Below are 24,889 nucleotides of genomic sequence, written 5' to 3'. Positions count from 1 at the left end.
ACCTCTGTGCATAATGTGACCGAGTCGTCGTTTCCTCCTCCCCAAATAATGTCCCTCCTCAGCGGGGCAGCACACTGAAACCCACCCACTCTCAGACCCCCGAAAACAGAAATGATCATTTATTCAACAGAATAAATAAATGCCCTGTGGACAGTGTACGTTACGCACAGAAACGTCTCCAATCTCTACACAGCGCGCGTGCACACAGGTGTCTGAACTCCTGCTACATTTCAGATGTAATGAAAATATAAAAATAAAAAAAAGCTTCCTGTAAAAAATATTAAAAATACAAAGAAATGTTTGATGTGTGATTCACATCATGTCACGTTTCAAAACAGCACAAATTTGTTTAAATAACAGCGAACAGTGGTGATTTTATCCCCTTTTTGGGGGTGCTCAACCACCCCTAAGTGTTAACTCAGCACCCCTGAAATATAAAGAACAATTTAAGGAAACTTAGTTCTCAAACCTTAGATTCACCAAAATATTCAATGAATTTGGAATATGTAAAAAATGATGACACACTCAAACGGGCCAGTATTTGTCACAATTTCATTATCTTAGCCATAGAGTGTTTAAAAAAAAAAGACAATGCATATATGGCCTGGCTGAATATGAACTCCGTCTCTAAAATAGTTTTGAATCAAGTGTTTACATATACTTTGGGTAAATGTAGATGTTTGACAACCTGTTAAAATACACCAGAATGCAGGAAATGGAATCTACTTTATTCAAAGTATTCTGAGGGAGGACCCACAGACCCCTTCCACTTGTGCCCCCTCACATTACAAATGCTTCCGACACCAATCATGGGGGAAGACTCATTGTTGGCACCTTTATTCATAGAAAGACTAGATATAATATGAACTATATTAGGAGTGGCTGTGGCTGAGTGGTTAGAGCAGTCATCCTTCAGTGCAAGAGTTGGGGGTTTGATTCCAGCAGTCACATGCTGAAGTGTCCCTGGGCAAGACACTGAACCCCTCATTGCATCTGACGTGTCCCAATGGTGTATGAATGAGATTTTAAAAAGCCCTGATTAGTCTTTGTAGAGATCTAGTAGAGTGCTGTATGAATGGGTAAATGACAGATTGTGTTGTAAAGAGCTTAGAGTCTTGATAAAATAGAAAAGGCACTGTACAAGTACAGTTCATTTAACATTTACCACTTCACTTACATTACATACTGTACATGTACGTACTTTATTTCAAATGATTAAGAACAAGCTACTGCTACACTTCCTGTTTGACAGAAATTGACCAATCACAGACTATGCTACACCAGATGTGCAGAAAGAACATTTCAGGACACAAACCATCATACAGCAGAAATAATAAAAACTAAGAATGCAAAATATAAAATCAAATTTAATAGAAAGTACACCTGAGTGTGGACGTAAACATTTTTTGAAAAAAAAAAAAACCAAACTAATTGCAATCAAACACATTTTTAAAGTGTGCATTTTGGCAGCCATTATGGCTTTAATAATCAGAAAAAGAATGAAAATGCTTTTACATTTGTTTATATATTCTGTTTTTGTACTCAGTAATGCATTGATTTAATTTTTATTACTTTTAAATATATTTGTCAATTGTACACAGATTTCAGTTTTTCTGCACTCATTTCTTATCTTCCAAGTCTGCTTCCTTTTCACTACCTGATTTTTTTTTATGTCAAGCTTAAATAAATAAAACTACCATCAAAATTCTGAAAAAAAAAGTGAAGTGAGCAGATTTGAGACGACAAGTGTCTCAAATGCCAATCTAAGTATTTAGAAATGAAAGTGTCTTACCTGCAGCGTCACTTCTGTAAACTGAAAACAGAAGAAAAATAAAGGAATTTAAACATTTAACTTGGTATGATGCAAACAAAAAACAACGCTTCAATTTTTTAAAAGACATGTTTTATAGTAAAATGTATCATGAATTAAATTAGATCATTTTGCCAAATGCAAATATTGTTTCGTCTCAAAACGTTAAATTTGAACTTCAGGGACAGGCAACTTTAAATTTTATAATATAAAGCAGCAATGTTAAACTTTAAACAGGTAGTGTATTTTAAGTGAAGTTCTGTCAAATAATTACCAATAGTTGGTATTTTATCAGCCATTACATCAGCTACAGAGCAGGAAGTATGGAGAAAGAGGAAAGTCTTCATCCCTGCTAGGCTAATGGCTAGCCAAACGAGGACCTGCATCTTTTTCAGGCTTATAAAAACAACTAAAGGTTGAGGTATCCATCGTCATTTCTATACGTTTGGAACTTCATTTGTCGTTTTCACTTGAAACTAAAATTCACATCATTTCAAAGTGATCACATTTTCAATAGCCGTTTTCTCAGTTTAACATTTCAGTGTTAAAAAAATTCAGCCTTATCAAAACTCAATATTTTTAGTCTCCTGAGATTCAACTGGCTCAATTTTGCCGTCTGAAATTCAGTGTTTAAAACTGCAGGGTTACTTCAGGTCACAGACATTAGCAAAGGATGTCAGAATCCAACACCCAGCCAATCCAATGTCTGAAGTAACCCTGCATTTTTAAACACTGAATTTCAGACAGCAAGTTCAATCTCAAGAGATTGAAAATATTATTTGAATTTTTAAAGACTGAATTTTTTATATGCCAAATTTTTTTAACACTGAAAACAGCTATTGAAAAATGTGATCACTTGGAAATAATGTGAATTTTAGCTTCAAGTGAAAATAAATGAAATTTCAAACTTATGGAAATAATGACAGTAAATTTTATTTTAGGTTAAAAATGTATTCCGAATACATTTTAACACTGAAAAATTAAATACAAACATACAACATTAAAATTTCAGTGGCATTTTTAATTCAAATCCTAGCGGCACATATTTACTTCCATAGTATTTCTAATGTGACTGAATGTTTAATCTGCTGTAGTTTCTATGCCACATCACCAGGTGGCGCTGTGATTCGTTTCACACAAACGTCTCAGTCATACATGGAAAAAAGTTGCATCCAAAAGGTGAATACATGATTCTTTGGACTGGAAGAGGCTGGGTCCCTCCTGCACGTTAAAAAGGGCGACCAGCACAAAGAGTTTATGCTATCCACCATTTTTACGGGCTTTCATTTAATCGCACAGAAAAACCCATTTACTCCAACAGACTATAGTGCACATGCGTGATCTCACATGGATGCTAGGCATTTCCTTAAACTTCCACTCCAGAGCTGGACCCAAAAAGCTTCATTGTCTGAGAAAATGAGCTCTGTTGTCGTACACAAACGGGAAACTCAGCAAAAATGCTACGGTTTCACCTAAAAACGCCATCGAGGAAACAAATATAAAATTGGCAATCATTTTGCTAGTTATTAGCCAAGCTTAAATGTGTGAAGAATTGCCGTTTTATTTATCATTTTAAAGCAGATCGGATTTACCACTTTCGAACAAGCTACTTTCACCTTGCCTCATCTTTCATGTGGATCATATGGAAAGTCTGCAAGCAGTGACGTTTTCACCGTCTCATCAGAAATGTAAAAAGGCCCGTGTCGGTATTGATTCAGATGTTTGGGTCAAATGTGGTGTGTGCCAAATGAACTCTGACAGTGTGTTCATCCCACTACTCCACACAGCGCTTCACACCCACGCTGCCTTCCATCAACAAACAGCCCTACTTTCACCTCCCACTCTGAACCAAAATAGACCTCAGTCCTCACATTCACAGACTGCTCTCCAGAAATCACAGTCAGGGAGTTGGACACATTCAGAGATGAGTCGATTGAAACGTACCAGTTGCTGTACTGGGAGGAAGTTGGCATCCATGGAAGCAATCCGGAACTTGACTGTAAAAAAACAAGAGATCTGTTTAACGCAGGCTGTTGATCCATGTGAGGCGAGAAAAAAAAAAAAAAAAAAAAAAAAAAATAAAAATAAAAAAATAGAATAAATTTCACCCACCACCTTTCAGGCCAAAATTTTAGATTTAGTCAGATTATGAAGTGGTGGCCATTTTGGTTTAACCATGAAAATAACACTGAGGAACTTGTGCAGTTATGCGAGCTGTCAGAGTATTTGTTGTGAATAACTCGGCAATAATGACAAAATTTTAGCTCAATGTCTGTTAATTTATCTGAATTAAACATCTTTAATCTCTACGGCTGACTTTCATTCCTCTTCTTTCAAGTGCATACCTCCACCTCTCCAATTTCTCTTCCACCAGTTTCCTGTTCTCACCACAGATCACAATTAGGGATGCAACGATCCACATTTTTTACTTCCGATCTCGATACCTAAATCTAAATATCGGCTGATACTGATCCAGTTCCGATATAATCATCATCATCATCATCATCATCATCATCATCATCATCATCAATTTTATATGGAGGTTGTAATAATCTCCTCTCAAGTACAATTTGTACAAATATATGCTGTCCAAAAAAGCAACTTTAAGTTTTATTAATGTTGGATAAGTTTTAAAGTTAGAATTAAATTCTGCTAACACAAAACGTGTTTCTTTTTATTCCTAGCTTTAAAGTGGATATTAAAGTGATTAATTTAAGTGATTTAAGTTATTTTACATTTTTTAAATAAGGGCTTTAAACATCTGCTAAGTTCATGGCATAAACCAACAGGCATGTTCCTGTTTTTAGCATTTTACATCATTTTATAATGTAGCAGTTTGTTTCACATACACACACACACACACACACACTTTCTCTTCTTGTAATTTTCAAATCGTATGTTTTTTTTTTATGATTGCCTACAGTTAAATATCTCCTGGAGGGTAAACTATATCTTGGCTGCAAGTATCAAACTGTGAAATCCTTTGTTTTCTACAACTGATAGTGGTTGGTCATTAATTACGATGAAGTTTAGCAACTTCTCTGTAAATATTTGAGCTCCGGGGCTTCAGCGATGTCTTCTTCTTGTTCAATCCAAAGCACGAAGTCTGATCTCGGTCAGCCGCGCTCAGTCTGCCCCTCCTCCGACACAGAAACTGAGCGTGGCTGAAATCAGATTGCCTTCTCCGGACTGAACGAAAACAGACTACTGAAGCCACAGAGCTATAATGTCCAACATAAAAATAAAAAAAAACTAACTTTACCACAGTTTAATGTGGCGCTATGGCTCTGCAGACATCGCACGTTGCTGTCTTGTTTTGTGGCGTTTAGTGTAAAATACTTCCACACAGCGGACACATATTTAGATGAAAAGTTGGTTAGCTGTTAGCTACAGTGCTGCTAACTCAGTCCTCACGTTGTAGCTGGCTGCAAACTATGAAATGGATTTCCTGACTATGAGGCGGGTCTTATTACTCTGGGTTAATGACAGACCTCCGTTCAGGAAATCCTTTCCATAGTTTGAAGCCAACGTGCAGCGCAACCACAGACATGCATGCATCGGAAATATCGGCAGGTTGGATCGGAAAATCTGATACTGAATCGGCCCCATCCCCAATTGCAATGTCATCTGCAAACATCATCGTCCATGGGGATTCCTGCCTGACCTCATCTGTTAGTCGGTCCATCACCAAAGCAAACAAGAAGGGGCTCAGAGCCGATCCTTGATGCACTCCCACCTCCACTTTGAAGCCATCCATCACTCCTACAGCACATCTCACCACTGTCCTGTACCAGTCTAACATACTTCTCTGCCACTCCAGATTTCCTCATGTAATACCACACCTCCTCCCTCGGCACTCTGTCATTGCTTGTTCTAAATCCACAAAGACACAATAGAGTTCTTTCTGACCCTCTCTGTATTGTATGTCATTGAATATTTGAGTCAAAAACTGGTATTTCATCAGGTCCCAATGCCTTCCCCTTTATTCTTTTCAGATATTTCCAGACATCACCCTCACTAATCTTTCCCACTTCCTGGTCCACAGATACAAAGACGTGTATTCTTTCATTCTCTTCATTTATTAGCTACTCAAAGTACTCATCTTCCCATCACTCTCCTCACTTGTCAGAACGTTATTCCCATCTTTAACAAGTCTGACCTGCTGCACATCCTTTCCAGCCCGATTCTTATGTCTTGCCAATCGGTACAAGTCCTTATCCTCTTTAGTGTCCATCCTCCCATACAACTCATCATACACCTTCTGCTTTGCCTTGGCCACCTCCCTCTTTGCTCTACATTGCATCTCCTTATATTCCTGTCTCCTCTCTTCAGTCTTCTCACTGTCATATTTCTTCTCGACTAACCTCTTTTTTCGAATAGTGTCCTGCACTTCACCATTCCACCACCAAGTTTCCTTATCCATTCTCTGTCCAGATGACACACCAAGCAGCTTCCTACCCATCTCTAATTACCGTTGCTGTAGTAGCCCAGTCATTTGGAAGCTCTCTTACCACCCAGAGTCTTTAACAGCTCCTCTCTGAATTTCTCACAATGTTCTTCCTTCTCCCACCATTTAGTATTTGATTTTACCTTTTTTCTCTTCTTCACAACAACAGTCATTCTACACACAACCATCTGATGCTGTCTGGCCACACTCCCCTGCCACAACTTTGCAGTCTCCAATCTCCCTCAGGTTTCCTCTTATACACAGAATGTAGTCGACCTGCGTACTCCTCCCTCCACTCTATATGTCACCATGTTCCTCCCTCTTTTGGAAATAAGTGTTGACTACAATCATTTCCATTCTCTTGGCAAAATCCCCCACAATCTGTCCTTCCTAGTTTCTTTAAGATTTTGAATTCTATTACTAGAACTAAAGTTAGTACTTTTTAAAGTAAGTAACTCAGAATTGAACCAAGGAGCCCGCTTCCTTCGATTACGCTCTCAGCGGAGCAGTTTTATCAAGTGAAGTTTACATTGACAATGTAAAATGAACAAGATGATCCAAGTCAGACAAATACGTAGACGTCTTGTTGAGCAGGCTGGCCTGCTGCTGCGGTACGTCGGAGCGTCCGCCATTTTAAATGTGGCGGAACTGCCGGTCAACTAATACAAAGAAATGGACAGACCTTCATAAAGCACTGTTACACAAAGTGTTTGAAGTTGATGCCCGTCATTCACACACCAATATATTTCAGAAAACAGGCACCCAAGACAACATTTGTAACCTTTAACTTTAAAAGTTAAACAGGCATCAACGTCAAACACTTTGTACAACAGTGCTTTATGAAGGTCTGTCCATTTTGTATCAATGACCAGCAGTTCTGCCACATTTTAAACAGCGTCCACGTCGACATACAATTCTGCACCCCGAGGCATCCATGTATACGATCCAGATCACTGCGCCTTACTGCATTACTTTGTAAGACAGGAAAACAACGATGGAAGAGAGTTTAAAATTTGATCACAGCGTTCTCTGATAAACGACTGCTATAATTAAATTTACTCTCAGTGGCTGTGTAGTCCGTTAATGTAAACTCAAACTTTATTTAAAAATGGTCAGACAGAACAGGATTTTGAGGATGTATTAAGCACTTTTATAAAGTATGTACAGTAACTTGTAGGATTTTTAAAGAGGAGGACCTGAAGAAAACGTAAAAATTAAGTAGAATATTCCTTTAGTGATAAGGAGTGTCTAAATGACAATTTCCACTTTTTACATCAAGTATAATAAAGCTAAAAGAATTTAGCTATAATGCACTGTTGGTTGTTTTGTGTCCTGCAGAGGAACTCTAGAGCAGATGAAGTGCATCTGGCAAGGCCTCGAGGAAACAATCCTTCTCACGAGTGAATTTCAAAATAATTTAACGTTTTCAAGTGATTGCTCTGCATTATGCAGAGACTATAAAGTAGTCTAAAATTGTGTACAGCTGAATTAATAAGCAGTGCAGAGCGGACAGGATGAACAGCAAGACTGCAGAGCTTTACACATTTCCCTCCCTGCTGGAAGCCCCAACACTTGCTCACACTCTGAGGACATTGTGGTCATAGGGGATGAGATGCGTACCGGTTTGTCCAGGTTTGTAGATGGGTTTATCAGTCTGAATGATGTGGATGAGATCCGATGGCTCAATGAAGACTTTAGTGCGATTGGTCATCGAGGCGCCCACACCCTGAAGTGATATCTGGATGGTTGCCACAGTCTCAGTTTGGACCACAGGCACCTGAAACGCCAGAATACATTTTTTATTTAGAGCTGGCAGGAGTGAAGGAAGTGAATGCTTTTGTCGTGAAATGTTGTGAAATCTGAAATGTGTAATGACAGTAAAATCATGAGCTCTGCTGACTGCAAAACAGACCTTAACATAAATGTTACATTCTTGCTTTGCTTGCCAGTAAAGCTTTTCATTTCATAATATGGGCTGGAACTTCCTCCAAAGCATTTAAGGTGCCCCTCCAGCACAGATCTGCGTTTTGAGACTTTGAGTCAAGGGTGAAGGGTGTTCAGAAGAAGAAGAATGCTCGTCGTCTGGCAGAACACACTGTTCGGCTGCAGAGACGTAAAGACCAAATCAGTCCTGAATCCAGACCAGCTGCTGGAGTTGTTGGGAGAGAATATGCAAATGTTCTTAAAAAAAAAAAAAAAAAAAAAGTCTACTTTTCTGCATAAATGGTGCCTTTCCAAATGTGCAAGATGAATCATGCCAGAGGCACTAATGCATCAAAGAGCCAAGCTTTGAACTGTGCACCGACTACAGGTTGGCTGGTCCCTCTCCTCACAAGTACAGACAACAAGTCTGTGGTTTTCAAAAATAATAATGATATTACATTTTGATTTATCTGACCACAGAACTCAGTTTATTTTTAATGAGTTTAGGTGGAGACAAGATGATGTTTCTGGATAGTCTTCACATATGACCTCTTCTATGACTGAAAGAACCGTGAGCGATGTGTGTGAATGGTATGGTGAATTCAAATCAATCCAGTTTATTTATATAGCGCCAAATCACAACAAAGTTGTCTCAGGGCACTTCCAATGATCCATGTGTTCCTGAGCCCATGCAGTGATGTCCAGAACAGAATCAGACCCATGTTTAATACAGTGGCCCCCGAGAGCCCGAAGATCAGATCACAGGTATCCAACACGGACTTTTAACTTTGTCCTTTAAGCTCAGATTTAGTCAAACTGGAGATGATGGATATTCAAAGTCTGTCCAATGTTCCATCGAGAACCTCTCATTTAGAAGGCAGGTTTTCACAATCTGGTAACTTCTGCCCATCTAACTGTCCTTTCACTGACCTGATGACAATTAACCAAAGTAGTTACAAATGGCTCCTCCAGTGACACTTGCTGCCCGTCCCAACTCTTTGAGATGTGTTGCTTCCATCAATTTCAAATACACTTTTTATTATTATTTATTTAAATGGTACTTCTTAAACATTTGTTGCTTCATTGTGAATAAGATATGGGTTTATGAGATTTGCAAAAATCACAAGAGTTTGTTTTTATTTCCTTTTTACACGATGTCCCAACTCAACCATAATTGGGGTTGTACACCTTTTAAAACATTTTAAACTGCGCTCAGATCTTGTGCTTCACCATCGCTGTAGGTTGGGGGCTGAGATGGGGTCGAGGCAGGGCAGTCGACCCAGGGACCCGAAAATCCCAGGTTCAATCCCCAGCCATTCCCACATGTTGTGTCTGAGCAAAACACTTAATCCCCAATTGCTCCCCGGGCGCTTACAGAGCTGCCCACTGCTCCACCTGGGTGTATCCCAGGTGTGAAGGGTTAAATGCAGAGAACTAATTTTGTCATAGTATGGGAACATACAATGATACTACTACTACCACTACATGAGGCATTAAAAGACTAATAAAAAAATAAATAAAAACAAGGCAGACCTGAAAGTTTATGCAGCTGTAAAAGTCCTTGTTGATGCTCTCCTGCAGGATGACATGGTCAGTTGAGTCCACATTTAGAGAAATATTCAGAACGACGCCCCCTGTAGGATTCTGGATCTGGGCACATAAGATTTCCTCTTTCCCTCCTCTCAGACGGGAGCTCACCGTCACCATATAGGTACTGAAAGACAAGAGACCTGATAAACATCTGGACAACACATCGCCTACTGAAGTTCCTGGTGCTCAGAGGAGCCGACACTTTCATCCACTAAAATCCTTCAACTGAGCAAATGAGTTAACCCTGGAGAAGCACTTCATGGATAGTTTTGATTTTTATAAAAACTGCATGTACATAACAAGTCAGTTATATGCAATTTGTTTAACAGAGCTTAATCTGCAACAAACTCAGCCACATTGTACAACAGGACCTAAACCAACGTCGTGGAAACCCTGAGGTAATATGGCTCAGAAATGTGGCACATGGAGATCCACTGACGGGATCTAATGAGACTCCACTCAACTTTTTAATTGTCATTTAGTTCCTATAATCTTTAATGAAAGCCGTTTTTACTGCAGTGTACAATAAAACATTTTGTTTCTTTGAGGTCTGACATATTTAATGCACAGGATTTAGTTTAAAAACGCATCAAGTTGCATAAAAATTATCATTTGACAAGAGATGAATAGCAAAGATAAAAAGGGTTTATTTGGACTTCTCTGCAGCGGTATAGTGAAGACGGTATCAGTGTCACCCCTGGGTTTCTGGCCTTGGGAGAGGGTGTCGGTTGTCAAATACAAAATAAATAATCAGTTATGAAAAATAAATGACAGCTTTTACATTTATTCTGTCCGATCCGTTTGTCTAGTTGGCTTGTATGTGCTAAAGGTCATGGCTTGAAGACACCAACACAACCACATCATCTGCAAAAAGCAGAGCAGAGACCCTGAGACTTCCCAAAAATGGCACCTTCCTCGTCATGACTGCACCTTGAGATCCTGTCGATGAACACCACAACAGGACTGAAAACAAGGGACAACCCTGGCAGAGCCCAGAAGATCCTAGAACAGGGGTCTCCAATCTTTGTGATTAAAAAAAAAAAAAAAAAAAAATACATTTCTGCCACTTTTTTCACTAATTACGATGTCCGGAGCCACAAGACCAGCTGCAACTGTGTACTGTCAACTGGTGGCCTGTGGACCACAAGTTAGTTGGTGATGGCTTTATCAGCCAGTGGGGGTGATCTTATGAAACAAAAAATGTCTATTAACATTTGATATTTTTACATTTAAATACAAATAAAAAAAAAATAAAAAAAATCAAAGTCATGTAAAGAAAGAATTATATAATTTTAAAACAATTTTATAAAAATTAAAACCTTGAACTCTGCAGGCCGATGAGTTCTCTTAATTGTTGAAGAATTAAGTATCCTACTTAGAGAATAAAGTTAAGACAGTATAAAATCAGACCAGATTGTTGGATATCCAGTTACATTTTTAAATAAAACATAAAACTTTAATTTGACTTGCATTTTATTTTTAGTATTATCAAAGTTACTCTCCACATTCCTTGTCAGCAGCTCGTCTTAAAGATATTCCAAAACATTCTGGTGGTTTTCACAGAAAGATCACGCCGAGAGATGGAAGTTAACTTAAAGTGGCTAACAAACTACTAGCATGATGCTTCACATCTTGAATTGGTACGACTCTTCAGATATTTGAAAATGACAGGAAATCTTTTAAAACTAGCCATTTTCATCGTTGGTAATAATTTAAATAAAAGTTTCAAGTTAGTTTTGGTCAAAGCCTGGAAGAACCGCTGCAGAGGGACCACATGTGGCTCCAGAGCCGCAGGTTGCTGACCCCTGTCCCAGAAGGTGCATCTGCAGTAGAAGTCCTGAACACAGAACAGAGTCCATGTTCTTATCATCCTGTTCAAGTTGAGTAATGTAGAAAAACAATTTCCAACACTAAATACAAAAAAATAATAATGCCAAAATTTGTCATTTCAAAATTAATTGAGTTTGTATGTCAAATTTTAAAACCCAGTAGTTTAAAAAAAAAAAAAAAAAAGAGAGATCCAAAAATGAAATTAACTGACATTTATCATTCAACCTTTATTTAAGCAGGTTAATCCCATTGAGCCTCGGGGACTCATTTACAAGAGACACCTGATTTTAACAAAGAAAGATAACAATGGACAACATTAAAACTCAATTCTGTTTTTGAAAGTCAAAAAGTATTCAAAATTCATAAATTACGACTTTATTTTTTTCCTATATTAAGTTTAAAACTAAGACTTTGAAAGTCATTTATGACTAACTCATAATGGGCTTTAAATGTTTTAAATGAGCTTCACAGAAATTTTTTTATGAATTATGAACGCCAAAAGTCACAATCACAACTTTAAAAAACTTAAAATAAAGACACAAGCTCGTTATTATGAACGCCTTAAACACTCAATGACTGATTTTTCCTAATTAGTGCCACGTGCAGCAGCAGGTCAGGTGCAGCGCGAGCTCGCAGCGGCAGATCTGAAACACTCACGGGTTGTTGCTGTCGCCTGATGACGCAGTTAGCATGAAGGCTGCCGCGAGCAGCGCTGTGATCCACAGGGCAGGTGCCATGATGTCTGTGGAGCCGGGTCAACCCGAGCGGACAGAACCAGGAGCAGGAAGAAGAACCAGCTCGTTGTCCAGACTCAGACAGAGAGCGATATGGTCCAAACACGCGGGGCAGAACTCCTTTTATAGACCCGAACCTCGTCGACTTCAGCCCCCCTCTTTGTCTGTCACTCCCTGTGGTTCGTTGGTAATTAGCAGCCTCCTCCCCTTCCCACAAGTTGCCAAGATGTCACTTTTCCAGTTTCTGAAGAATTTCTCTAAAATATGTTTGTTTATTTTTCTGTAAGTGCAACCTGAAGGAAAAAAAAATAAAAACACAATGGACCCAAAGGTGAAAATACCAGGACACTGATGGAGAGCGTGGCGTTTTGGTTGGACTGGTTTGTAAAGAACAATCAAGAAGCCTGAGGGTCAGGGTGGCTCCATCCCTGGAATCACTCCTTTCAGTCAGAAGCTAAAAGTAACCCCTCATTTAAAAAAAAAAAAAACTCCCTAAAGCAAAATACATTTACAAATGTTCCTAGAACGACGACTTTACTTGACAACAACAGGTCGAGGTGGAGTAGCTGCTGTCTTTCAATCAAGATGTGCCTAACCTGTATAAATAAAGGTTGAATGAATTGATGTATGCTTAACCAATGATTAGGATTCGGTTGAGTCTAAACAGTAGATGATAGGTCAGATGATCCCTGATGCAGCCTAACATTTTTACGCTGATGATACAGTAGTTTATTGTTGAGCTAAAACAGTTGCTAAGTTTTGCAATCTTTTGACATCCAGTCAGATTTGATCCGTCTCAGACTTGTCCTAAATGCAGAGAAAACCAAAGGGATGTTGTTTTCAAACAGGAAGTCAGTTCCAGCAATTCTTCCCTCGATTTTATCTTCAAATGGTGTCCCTATTGAGTTTGTTGATTCCTACAAAGGACAACACGGTGGCACAACTGGTAGAGCTGCTGTCTCTCAGCGAGCAGGTTATCCTGGTTCATAGCCCGGTCCGGGGGTCTTTCTGGGTGGAGTTTGCATGTTCTCTCCGTGCATGCGTGAGTTTTCTCCGGGTACTCCAGTTTCCTCCCACAGACCAAAAACATGCATGATAGGCTGATTGGTAACTCTAGATTGTCCCTAGTGAATGGTTGTTTGTCTCGTTTGTCTCTTTGTGTCCCTGTGGTGGACTGGAGACCTGTCCAGGGTGTCCCCTCGCCTCTCACATAGTGGACATGGGCACCGGTGACCCACCACGACCCAAATAAGGAAGAAGCAGGTAAAAGATAATAGATGTTTGAATTCCTACAAATACTTGGGTATCTTAGTCGATTTGCATCTCTCTTTTAAGCTCTGCGTCAAAAACTTGATAAAGAAACTGAAAGTTAAACTGGGCTTATTTTTCAGAAGCAGATCCTGTCTAACTCTGCACTCCAGGAAACACCTTGTATCTGTGACTTTCCTTCCCTCCATTGATTACAGTGACATTATTTACACGAACGCTCCTACAAGAACCCTGCAGATGTTGGATGCTGTCTATCATGGTGCACTAAGATTCATAACTGGCTGTGATTATCGTACCCACCACTGCACCCAGTATTCACTGGTTAAATGGACATCATTAACTTCACGCAGACTCTCTCACTGGTACATTTTCATCTTTAAATCACTTCTTGGTCTTTTGCCTTCATACATCTCCTCCTACATGTTTCTGTGTGAGTGCAGCTACAGTGTGCGCTCTCAGGACATTATTACCTGCAGTGTTCCCTCAGTGCGGACTAAAGGCCCCAGCATTCTCGGGCACATGTCAGTTCGCGGAGGTCCGCCCGTACCAGATTAGAGTCAAAGCAGACGCCCACAGGGTATTTCCGTGTAAAGATAAATTTTACGACTGCGTACACGTACTTAGTGTCGCACAATAAACTGACCGGCAACGAACTGTTTTGTACATGACATCAATGTATTAAATTCCCGTTTATCCCTGATCTGGTTTAATGGCTTTTTTTTTTTTTTTTGACAAGAGGCAAGCGATCTCTTCCTCCTCCTCCGTTGACGCCACAACTGAAATGGTGAGAAATTAAGGAATTTGTCATGAGCGAATAAAATCAGGTCCAGTACGGCTGTGGGAGGGTCTGGAGATTTCCTGGTGGGCTGGTCTGATGTGTGGGCTGCAGGGCCAGCGCTCCCTGTTTTTTTTTTTTAAATTTTATTAGAACTTTTTATTTACAACATATAAACCCAAAACACCGCTGCGGATGGGGTTGCCAGCTCTTGGTATTTTTTTGCAACCTGTCAATCAGTCCAGTAGGCGTGTCAGCAAATGACCAATCGGTGACCTCATTTTGTCCCGAAGGTAAATGCCCCTTGTCTGCGGAGCTGACTGCAGCTGCTTAAGGTGGATGCTCGAGTATGAAGTTTGAACCCTTTGCAGACAGTGCACGTCGAGTCCACACGAAAAAAGGTCCACCCGAGTATACTGGGGCCTTGAACTAGGTAAAAGGGCCTTCTTCTACTCCGCTCCTGTTTCCTGGAATATCTTGCAAAAAGACCTGAAGCTCTCAATCTTGACCTCTCTAAGTGGCTTCAAACATCTGTTAAGTTCATGGAAAAAAACAATGAAGACATGTTCCTGTTTTTAGTATTTTATATTGCTTTGCAATGTACAGTAGCTGTTTTTGTTTCGTTTTTTCATATAATTTTCTTTCATTTATTTTTCCCAATTTATATGCTTTCTTTTATGATTGTATATTGTTGTCATTGTTTTCCATTGTTGTCATTATTCTTTTTTCAAAAACAGGTTTCTCTTGTAAATTGGTCCTCTAGGTTCAATGAGACTAACCTGTATAAATAAAGGTTGAATGAAAGATGACACAGTACCTTCCTACCTGTCTCTCTAATTACTGTTACTGTAGTGGTCCAGTCATTTGGAAGATCTTTCTTACCACCAAGAGCTTTTAACAGCTCCTCTCTGAATTTCTCACAACATTTTTCCTTCTTCAGCTTCCACCATTTGGTCTTCTCTGATTTTACTCTTTTTCTCTTCTTCACAACAACAGTCATTCTACACACAACCATCTGATGCTGTCTGGCCATGCTCTCCCCTGCCACAACCTTACAGTCTCCAATCTCCCTCAGGTTTCCTCTTCTACACAGAATGTAGTCAACCTGTGTACTCCTTCCTCCACTCTTATAGCTCACTCTATGTTCCTTCCTCTTTTGGAAACAGGTGTTGACTACAGCCATTTCCATTTTCTTGGAAAAATCCACCACCATCTGTCCTTCCTGGTTTCTTTCCTGGACAACAAACCTACCCATCACTTCCTCATCCCCTCTGTTTCCTTCACCAACATGTCCATTCAGGTCTGCTCTGATCACCACTCTCTCCTCCCTGGGAATAATCTCTATCACTTCATCCAGATCTTTCCAAAATGTATCTTTCTCCTCTACATCACATCCAACCTGTGGAGCATAACCACTGACAACATTTAGCATCAGAACTTCTACTTCTACCTTCAGGCACATCACCCTATCTGACACTCTTTTTACCTCTACTACATTTTTTGCCAACTTCTCCTTCAGGACTACCCCTACTCCACTTTTATTCTTCCATTTTGGATCACGGGGGTCGCCGGTGCCCATGTCCAGCAATTACAGTGCGAGGGGCGGGGTACACCCTGGATGGGTCGCAAGTCCATCACAGGGACACATAGAGACAAACAAGACAAACAACCATTCACTCTCTCACTCACATCTAGGGACAATTTATAGTTACCAATCAGCCTAACATGCATGTTTTTGGTCTGTGGGAGGAAACCGGAGTACCCGGAGAAAACCCACGCATGCACGGAGAGAACATGCAAACTCCACCCAGAAAGGTCCCTGGACCAGGATATGAACCAGGGACCTGCTCGCTGAGAGGCAGCAGCTCTACCAGTTGTGCCACTGTGCTGCCCGAGTGTAATAAATAAAGGATTTATTTACAAAAACAAAAAGGCTGACAGGGCAGCAAAACACACATATAATATCCAGGAGAACACAGGGAGTTCACAAGGAGCAGACCAGGACATCACCAGTGAACAGGTAACAATGCCAGGACAAGGAGTGAGACAAATACACAGGCTTAAATACAGGAAACACCAATTAGACAAAGTGAAGGCACCTGTGAGTAATCACAAATGCCAAAGATAGAGACTGATGACACCAGGGAACATAAACCACAACCCCTACAAGAAGAGCTGCTCCATTCAAAGTGAGATGGATTCCATCTCTCCACATCAAACCAGAGTTTCCCCAAAATGCACTCCAGTTATCTACAAAGCCTACATTGTTTTCTGAACACCACCTGGACACCCAGCAGTTGAAAGCTGGGTGTCCAGGTGGTGGCCCCAGGAATGCATTTGACTGTGGTCTGCATTGCAAGTGCCACATTTCAGATTATGGAGCTGCCAATAACAAGATATGGTCCTCAGCGGGTGTCTCACTAAGCACAAAAAACTGATTTGAAACTTCAGCGGGTTGGTAGTTAACTGGGGGCTTAATTTTAGCATTAATTTTTCTTTGGACCATTACCCAGCGGGCCTGTAGTTTCAGACTGCTAATGTGAGCTAGTTTCAGTGGCTCTGTGCCGCCTACAGGGGCCTGGCTAGTTAGTAGTTTTTCAAAAGCACAGAGCCAAGCTTCCAGCTCAGACAGCCTCTCCTCCAAAACCAACATAACAGAACATTTGTTATATGTACTATTATTGTCAAACGAAGCAGTATTATAACTAAACATTTGACACACGGTGCAAGTAATAAAACCAGAGGCCATACTAAACTAAGGCTAAGAGCTAGCAGAACTCAAAAACACTGATAAAAAACAGAAATCCTAAAATATAAAGACCATAGTGGAATTGGTTTTAGGTTGGGTGATCAAGCAATGTGAGTCCAATGCATGCAGTCACTCAGATTATACGGTCTCAGCTTTTGAGTATGATGAAGTTAGGCAGCTAGCTAGATCAAGCACAGTGTAGCCCAGCACGATGTAGCACCTCAAGACGGGCTCCTTTCATTCTGAAAACACATAAAAATACAGCATAAAAAAAAAAAACAAGAAACAGAAAAAACACAGTTTAAAATAAGGGTGACTCGCCTGATCTCAGCTTTGCGTGAGTTGAATCCGAATCAATCCGAACCAATAAGCTTAGCTTAGCACACCACTACAGAAACCTTGCAGCATCATTTGCAGCCTTTGCATTTGAAATGCATTTGAAAGATTGCAGCATCATCATCAAAAACATGACTGGTGATCTATATTTCAGCTTTGTGTGAGTTGAATCTGATTTTCACACCACTGCTGAATCACGTAACTTTAAATGTTGATAAAACAAATGATATGATTTTTAGTAATAACAAGAAAGTGCTTGATACTCCATTTAGAGTCGATGGAATTGAAATTAATAGAGTCAATGAGGTGAAATTTCTGGGTGTCATCATTGATGAAAAACTAACATGGAGATCACACGTAAAAAACTTAAGAACTAAAATAGCTAAATCGATTGCAGTAATGTACAAAGTTAGAGAGTTATTCAATGATAAAGCAATGTTTCTATTGTATAATGCCATTATTGTTCCACATTTAATTTACTGTATTGAAGTCTGGGGTAAAGCATGTAAAACAATTACAAATCCAATTTTTATTTTACAGAAAAGAGCCATAAGAATTATTACCAGAAAAGATTATAACCATCCGTCAAATATATTGTTTCATCAGCTAAAGATATTAAAATTTTATGACTTGGTTGATTACAATATCTTACTGTTTATGTATGGGGCCAACAAAAACATACTACCTACTAACATTCAAGGGAAATTTGTTAAAAGAGAAAGTAATTATTATCTTAAGGGGATGGAGATGTTTGTGAAGCCGTGGTGTCGCACCAGTCTGAAGATGCGATCCACTAGATCTCAGGGTATTAGATTGTGGAATGATCTGGAGGTTGATATTAAAAATGCCAAAACTATGTACATATTCAAGAGGATGATAAAAATTTGTTTTTTAAAAAAATATTAAGTATAATGTGAGTTCATAAAAATTGTTTACAGTTGATCTTATATTTTAGCTAAGTTTTTTTTAATTATTTTTTACTTTTTTATTTTTTTATAAATTCATCTTGCTTTTGTATAGTAATTTTGTTTGGAATATATTTTGGGGACAAGGGGCAGATATTATAAGAATTCATTCTTCTTCTGCTGCCTTTCATTTTATTTCGGTGATTGTATATCTTTTTTCTTTTCTTTAAATTGTATTATATTTGTTGTTTGGATGAAATGAAATGGATAAATAAAACATATATACATACATACATACATACGTAACTCAAAATACAGTGTAAAACCAACATACCACTAGCATACAAATACTAACAAAAAAAAATTAAGGAACAGAAAAAACAATTTATAGCAAGTACGAATAGTATAAAGTGGTTCAATTCTCTGAGCAGAGCAACTTATTTTCTAAGCGGCCTTTCCCAACCAAGCTGGAACCTATTAGTTCCTAATAGCAAACATGAACACAGCAAGTGTTATTTGAATTATTTAGTAAGGCATAATAATTGGTAGCCTAGAGGCATCTCACCTAAAGTATTTAGTTCGTTTTATTTTGCATAATTAATAAAGTTTAAAAAAGGAGAAAAAATTAAAAAGTAAATGTAATTCATTTAATTGGTTGGGTCTCTGCATAGCCACACTACTGGCTTGGACATGCAATTAAGTGATTAAGAAAAATTAATTTGAAGTGCAAATGGCTGATTTTTTTTTTTTCTTTTTCCTAGCACTTGTACCACCCCAGTACAAGATGCTGCTGGGCAGTAAGTCGTAGTGATCATGTAAAGAACTGGTACTGTCAGTTATTCCTGAAACCCCCCCTGGTCAGCGCCACACCTGGGAGAAACAATTGTTGGTTTGTTTCTTATTTTAGATGTTTTTCTACATTCATTATGAAACAGGCATCTGGTTTTGTGAGATTGTTTTGTTAGTTTACATATATGAACCTGCTTTTTAAAGGTCATATGGAAATTTTTACCTAGCATTTCAGGAAAACGTTTCCTGTACTGCAATTTTATCACAACCCCCAAAACTTGTTCAAAACAAACTTTTGCTCAAAAGTTGCCTGTATTCACTGTAAAGACAAAAACAAAAGAAAACCTTTTCATACATTAAAACCTAAATGCAACTGCATCTTCTTAGAGTGCTAAACGGTTGATTGATGGAACAATGGTTGAGTCTTCAGCTTAAGAAATGAATGTTTCATAGCTTGCAACAATGCCTAAAACAGGAAGCAGATATTCTCATTCAAAAGTAACAGTGCTGTTGAACACTATTCCTTTTTTACCATCACACAGCTGGGAGCTAATATTGGACTTGTTTCCTCAACAAAAAAAAAAAACAAAAAAAAGAAAAACCGAACTTTGATTACCTTTTGTTTTGTTTTTCACTCATTAATATGCATTAATTAGTGTCTATATTCAGTGTTCCTAATGTTTCCAGCTGTTTCCTGGGCCCTGTATTTAATCAACATTTATTACCCACTCTGCACTTGAATTGAGCCGTTTGTCTCATTTATTAGGATATGTACCACAAGCTTTTAATTTAACTGAAATGAAACCATTGGTAAAGAAACAACCATCAAATCCAAATGTTTTACCAAATTACAGATACATTTCCAGTCTTGATTATATTTCTGATTTTTTTGAATAAGTCATGCTTAAACAACTAATTAATTTGCAAATTGACAGCCTTAGTGAAAATGACTTCAGTCTGCATTTAGAAGACAACATAACACTGAATTTGCACTGATTGAAATGATTAAAAATTTCTATGTTTCTTCTGAGAGTGACCTTGTATGCATGCTTGACATGTTGGAACATGGAGCACAACATTTTATTGAGAGTGCGGGCACTACTTTAAAATGGTGAATTCATATTTATCTATTATATTTAATTTGTTCATGACATCTCTTCCACATTCACTGCAGATAGACACGATGTCCCACAAAGTTCTGCACTAGTTATAATCTTATTTTCTTTAGATGTGATTGGTCAAATTATGTGGAAGTATAACAACCATTTCCATTCATATGTTGATGATACTCAGCTCTACTTATCAAATAAGCCTGACAACTATAATTAGTTTCTCCACCTACAGGCCTGTTTAGATAACATAAAACCTTTGCTTCTGATGTGCTCCTTGTGCCCGGAGTGGTTTAAAGAGACTATATGGTGCCTACTCATCCTTGAATATCCACCTGATTGTGGTGGAGGAGTTTGAGTGCCCAAAAGATTATTGATAGACTCAAAGCAATCTGCTGGCTCCTTAGATAAATACATTTATGCATACAGTACATTCTGGACCTGTCCCAAACTGCAGAACTTTTGGCAATCTATTTTTGACACCTTCTCTGAGATATGTGGAAAAACTGTACACCCATCACCACTCATTTCACTGTTCGGGGTGGTCCCTGTGGATACGTCCTTGAGCAAGTATGAGAAGGATGTGATTGCTTTTGGCTCTCTTTTGGCCAGAAGACTGGTTCTGTGCAATTGGAAGAGAATTAAAAATGGGTTTCTTTTTCAGAAATAGATCTTGCTTAATTCTGAATGCTAGGAAATGCCTTGTAGCTGCTACTTTTCTTCCATCCATTGACTATGGTGACATTATTTACATGAATGCATGAATGCTCCTGCAAGCACCTTGCAGATGTTGGATGCTGTCTATGATGGCACACTGAGATTCACAACTGGCTGTAACTACCATACTCATTATTCCACCCTGTATTCATTGGTCAACTGGTCATCATTAACTTCACGCAAGCTCTCACACTTGTACATTTACATCTTCCGGTAAGATGGCGCCCGTGTACATGGCTTGCAATCCACCTCTGCTGATGGTGTTCGGATCATTTGTGCTTTGTTTGTTTTTTGTTTTTATCTGAGACATAAACTCGCTGCTGGTGTATGACCGACAACAGCTTCTGGATCTTTGATTTTCTGCCGCCGATGTCGCTTATTTGGATCATAATGAGCATACCTCTGGACACCCACCCCCCTTCCCCCCCTGCTGGCGGATGTGCCTGTTTACCTCCGCTGCGCTCCTCACCTGCCTGCCCGGAGATATCGCTCCAGACGCCGGGGAAAACATGCTGGGTGGCTGGTAAAGCTTAAAGCCCTGCGCGCTGTATCTTCCTCTCCAGCTGGTAGTCATGGTTTCCAACGCCAGATTCCCGCGTGCCCGGACCAGGTAAACAACGGGAGTTGTCGGCCGGTGTGCCACATGGGCCGACCCGGAGGGGCTGTTATTGAAAACCTGTGGCCATTGGCACGCGCTAACTCCACTGCTGCTGGGTCCACTTTGGACAGTATCCGAATGTGTTTGGTCAACGCAAGATCTGTTACCAACAAAACTTTTATCCTCAAGGACTACTTCTAAGAGCACGATCTGGACTTTCTCTGCATCACAGAGACTTGGATGTCTTCGGGTGAGTTCAGCGCCTTGATGGAATTATTGCCACCGAACTGTCTGTGTTTTAATGCACCACAGCCATCAGGCTGGCGCGGTGGTGGATTATTAACAATATTCAAAACAACTTTTGACTGTAAACAACTGCCCATCCCAGTTTCCCACGCCAGCTTTGAGCTGAGCATCTTTGAACTTGGCCATTCGCCTTCAACTTTACGTGCGCTTGTCTACTGCCCACCTCGATCTAAGGACTTCATAAATGAGTTTTCTGATTTCTTGGCTAAAATCACACCAAAATATGATCATGTTTTCATTATTGGGGACTTTAATTTGCATGTGTGCTGTCAGGAAAAGCCCTTGGTTAAGGACTTTTTAGATTTATTGGACTCATTTAATCTAAATCAGCATGTAAACGGTCCCACCCATTCCGGACATACACTGGACCTTGTTTTAACTCGTGATGTGACTGTTAATAATCTTGTTATTGGTGATAATGTTTTTTCAGACCACATGCCAGTCCAGTTTGAGTTCACCCTCCCCCATCTAACTCCTAAGCCGTGCAGTAATGCACGTCACAGTCGGACCATTAACCTCTTCACTGACACACGTGTCACAGATGTTTATAACTCTGAAATGATAATTCAGCCCCCAGTGTTTCTCACCACCACTGAGGAGCTGACATCCCAGTTCAACTCTGTCTGCTTAAAGACTCTGGATCATGTCGCTCCTGTTAAAACTAGAAAATCAAAACTCAGAGCAGAACTTTGGCTGAGTGACGTCACCAAGGCCGTTAGGCAGCAGTGCAGGAGGGTGGAGCGCAAATGGAGGAAAGACAAGCTGCAGGTCTCTTTTCAAATACTTAAAGAGAGTTGGCGCCATTATCAGAAAGCAGTAAAAGCTGCTAAATCCAAATACTTTTTTGATATCATAACCTCAAACTCTCACAACCCACGTGTCCTCTTCTCCACCCTAAACTCTGTTCTCCACCTCACTGAACCATCACCTCTGGAAGCCTCGACTGAGCTGTGCGAGAACTTCTTACATTTCTTTTTGGAAAAAATTACTACCACCTGGGCTCTCATTTCCCCTCCAACTCATGACCCATCCATCCCACCTCCATCTGTAGCTTTATTTGACCATTTTGAACCCATCACTCTATCTTCTCTCGAGCAGGTCATGTGCAGCTTGAAACCTTCTGGTTCCCCCTTTGATGTGGTCCCCCCTCGACAACTAAAGGAGATTTTTCCTACTCTAGGTCCGTCCATTCTTGCTATAGTAAACAGTAGTTTATCCACTGGCGTGGTGCCAAAAACCTTCAAACATGCTGCTGTCCAGCCTCTCCTGAAAAAACCAAACCTTGACCCCTCAGTCGTATCCAACTTCCGGCCTGTCTCCAGACTCCCATTTGTTTCTAAACTATTGGAGAAAATAGTTGAGTCCCAGTTGAAGTGCTTCCTGGAGGGTCACGCCATCTTAGAGCTATTCCAATCTGGCTTTAAACCTCTCCACAGCATTGAAACTGCCGTACTGAAGGTTTTTAATGACATCTTCATATCCACAGATACCGGTGATTCTGTGCTGCTTGTCCTATTGTCCTATCGCCTTTGACACCATCGACCATGAGATCCTCATTGCTAGGTTGGAGCAGTGGGTGGGCATCACAGGGTCAGCCCTCAATTGGTTCAGATCCTACCTCACTGACAGATCCTTTTGTGTCTCCATCAAGGATTTTAGTTCTGCAGCAACAGAGCTTAAATGGGGGTTCCGCAGGGGTCCATCCTGGGTCCCCTCCTATTCTCTTTATACCTGCTGCCGCTTGGTGCTATTTTCCGGAAACACAACATGCCCTTTCACTTCTACGCAGATGACTGTCAAATCTACTTCCCCCTAAGACACAATGGTACATGCTCTATTCAACCTCTGCTCGACTGCCTGGCTGACATCAGGGACTGGATGGCTTTAAATTTCTTAAGTTTCAATGAAAAGAAGTCTGAAGTCATGTTGTTCCCTCCCAACGACACGATCACAAACCACTGCATCGACCTTTTCACTTTATCCCTGTCAGAAAAACAGAGTCACAAATCTGGGAGTGATAATGGACCCTTCCCTGAAACTTAACAATCATGTAAACATGATTGTTAAGTTAAGTGATTGTTAAATCATGTTTCTTCCAACTGAGGCGGCTGTCTAAACTAAAGCCCATACTATCCAAAAATAACCTGGAGACAGTAATACATGCATTCTTTACATCTAGGCTTGATTACTGCAATTCACTCCTGTTTGGTATCAGTCAGACCTCCATTGCACGACTACAACTGGTCCAGAATGCAGCAGCCCTATTTTTAACCAGTACAGGCAAAAGAGAGCACATTACACCAGTTTTGGCCTCACTGCACTGGTTACCGGTTCACTTTCGAATCCAGTTCAAAATACTCATGTATGTCTACAAATCACTGAACAGGGTCGCCCCCCCCCCCCCCCCCATATCTCTGATCTGCTACAGCCGTATGTCCCACCATGTTCCCTGAGGTTAGTGGACCAGTTGCTCCTCACAGTTCCAGGAACTCATCTTAAGCGCAGAGGTGACAGGGCCTTCTCTGTAGCAGGACCAAGACTTTGGAATGAGTTGCCTCTGCTTGTCAGATTAGCCTCCTCCCTCTCGGTTTTCAAATCCTGTTTAAAAACCCACTACTATTCAGTAGCTTTCAACACCAGATGATCTGTGTTTTAAATCTGTACGCTCCACACTGGTTTGTCGTCATATTTATTATCTGCATTGTTTTTATGTCTATATTCTGATTTACTTCATTTTGTATATTGCTTTGTGTGTTGTCTGTTTTTCTGTCTGTACAGCATGTTGGTTGGCCTTGTCACTGTTTTAAGTGCTCTATAAATAAAATGGTATGGTATGTGTAGTGGACTAAGCCTACGTCGAAACTAAGTCTAAGGTCAAAACTCTTGACCTTTAGAACCTTGTGGGACAGAAGCTGTCATTTCATGTATTTGAATACATAGATACAGGTTCACCCATCCTGAGACTTTCTCTCTTGAAGATTCAAGTGAAAAGAACACTCTTT

General features: G+C 39.9%; 1 protein-coding gene across 1 annotated transcript in view; it reads right to left on the bottom strand.

The window, feature by feature from the left end:
- The window catches only part of LOC119421496 (alpha-2-macroglobulin-like protein 1), a 121,543-nt gene extending 109,039 nt beyond the window's left edge, over positions 1-12,504 (bottom strand). The window contains exons 1-5 of the mRNA XM_037688846.1: positions 12,258-12,504; positions 9,714-9,894; positions 7,878-8,034; positions 3,755-3,807; positions 1,793-1,813 (exon numbers count right to left, since the gene is read on the bottom strand). Of these exons, the coding sequence (XP_037544774.1) occupies positions 1,793-1,813; positions 3,755-3,807; positions 7,878-8,034; positions 9,714-9,894; positions 12,258-12,337 (492 nt within the window). The 5' untranslated portion in view covers positions 12,338-12,504. The remainder of the gene's footprint in view (positions 1-1,792; positions 1,814-3,754; positions 3,808-7,877; positions 8,035-9,713; positions 9,895-12,257) is intronic.
- Positions 12,505-24,889: the final 12,385 nt, after the last annotated feature.

Source organism: Nematolebias whitei, chromosome 15 (assembly GCF_014905685.2).
Source record: "Nematolebias whitei isolate Nwh7 chromosome 15, NemWhi1, whole genome shotgun sequence".
NCBI classification, from domain to species: Eukaryota; Metazoa; Chordata; class Actinopteri; order Cyprinodontiformes; family Rivulidae; genus Nematolebias; species Nematolebias whitei.
The sequence above is the reverse complement of the archived record's forward strand: the minus strand, read 5'-3'. Positions and strand labels throughout refer to the sequence as shown.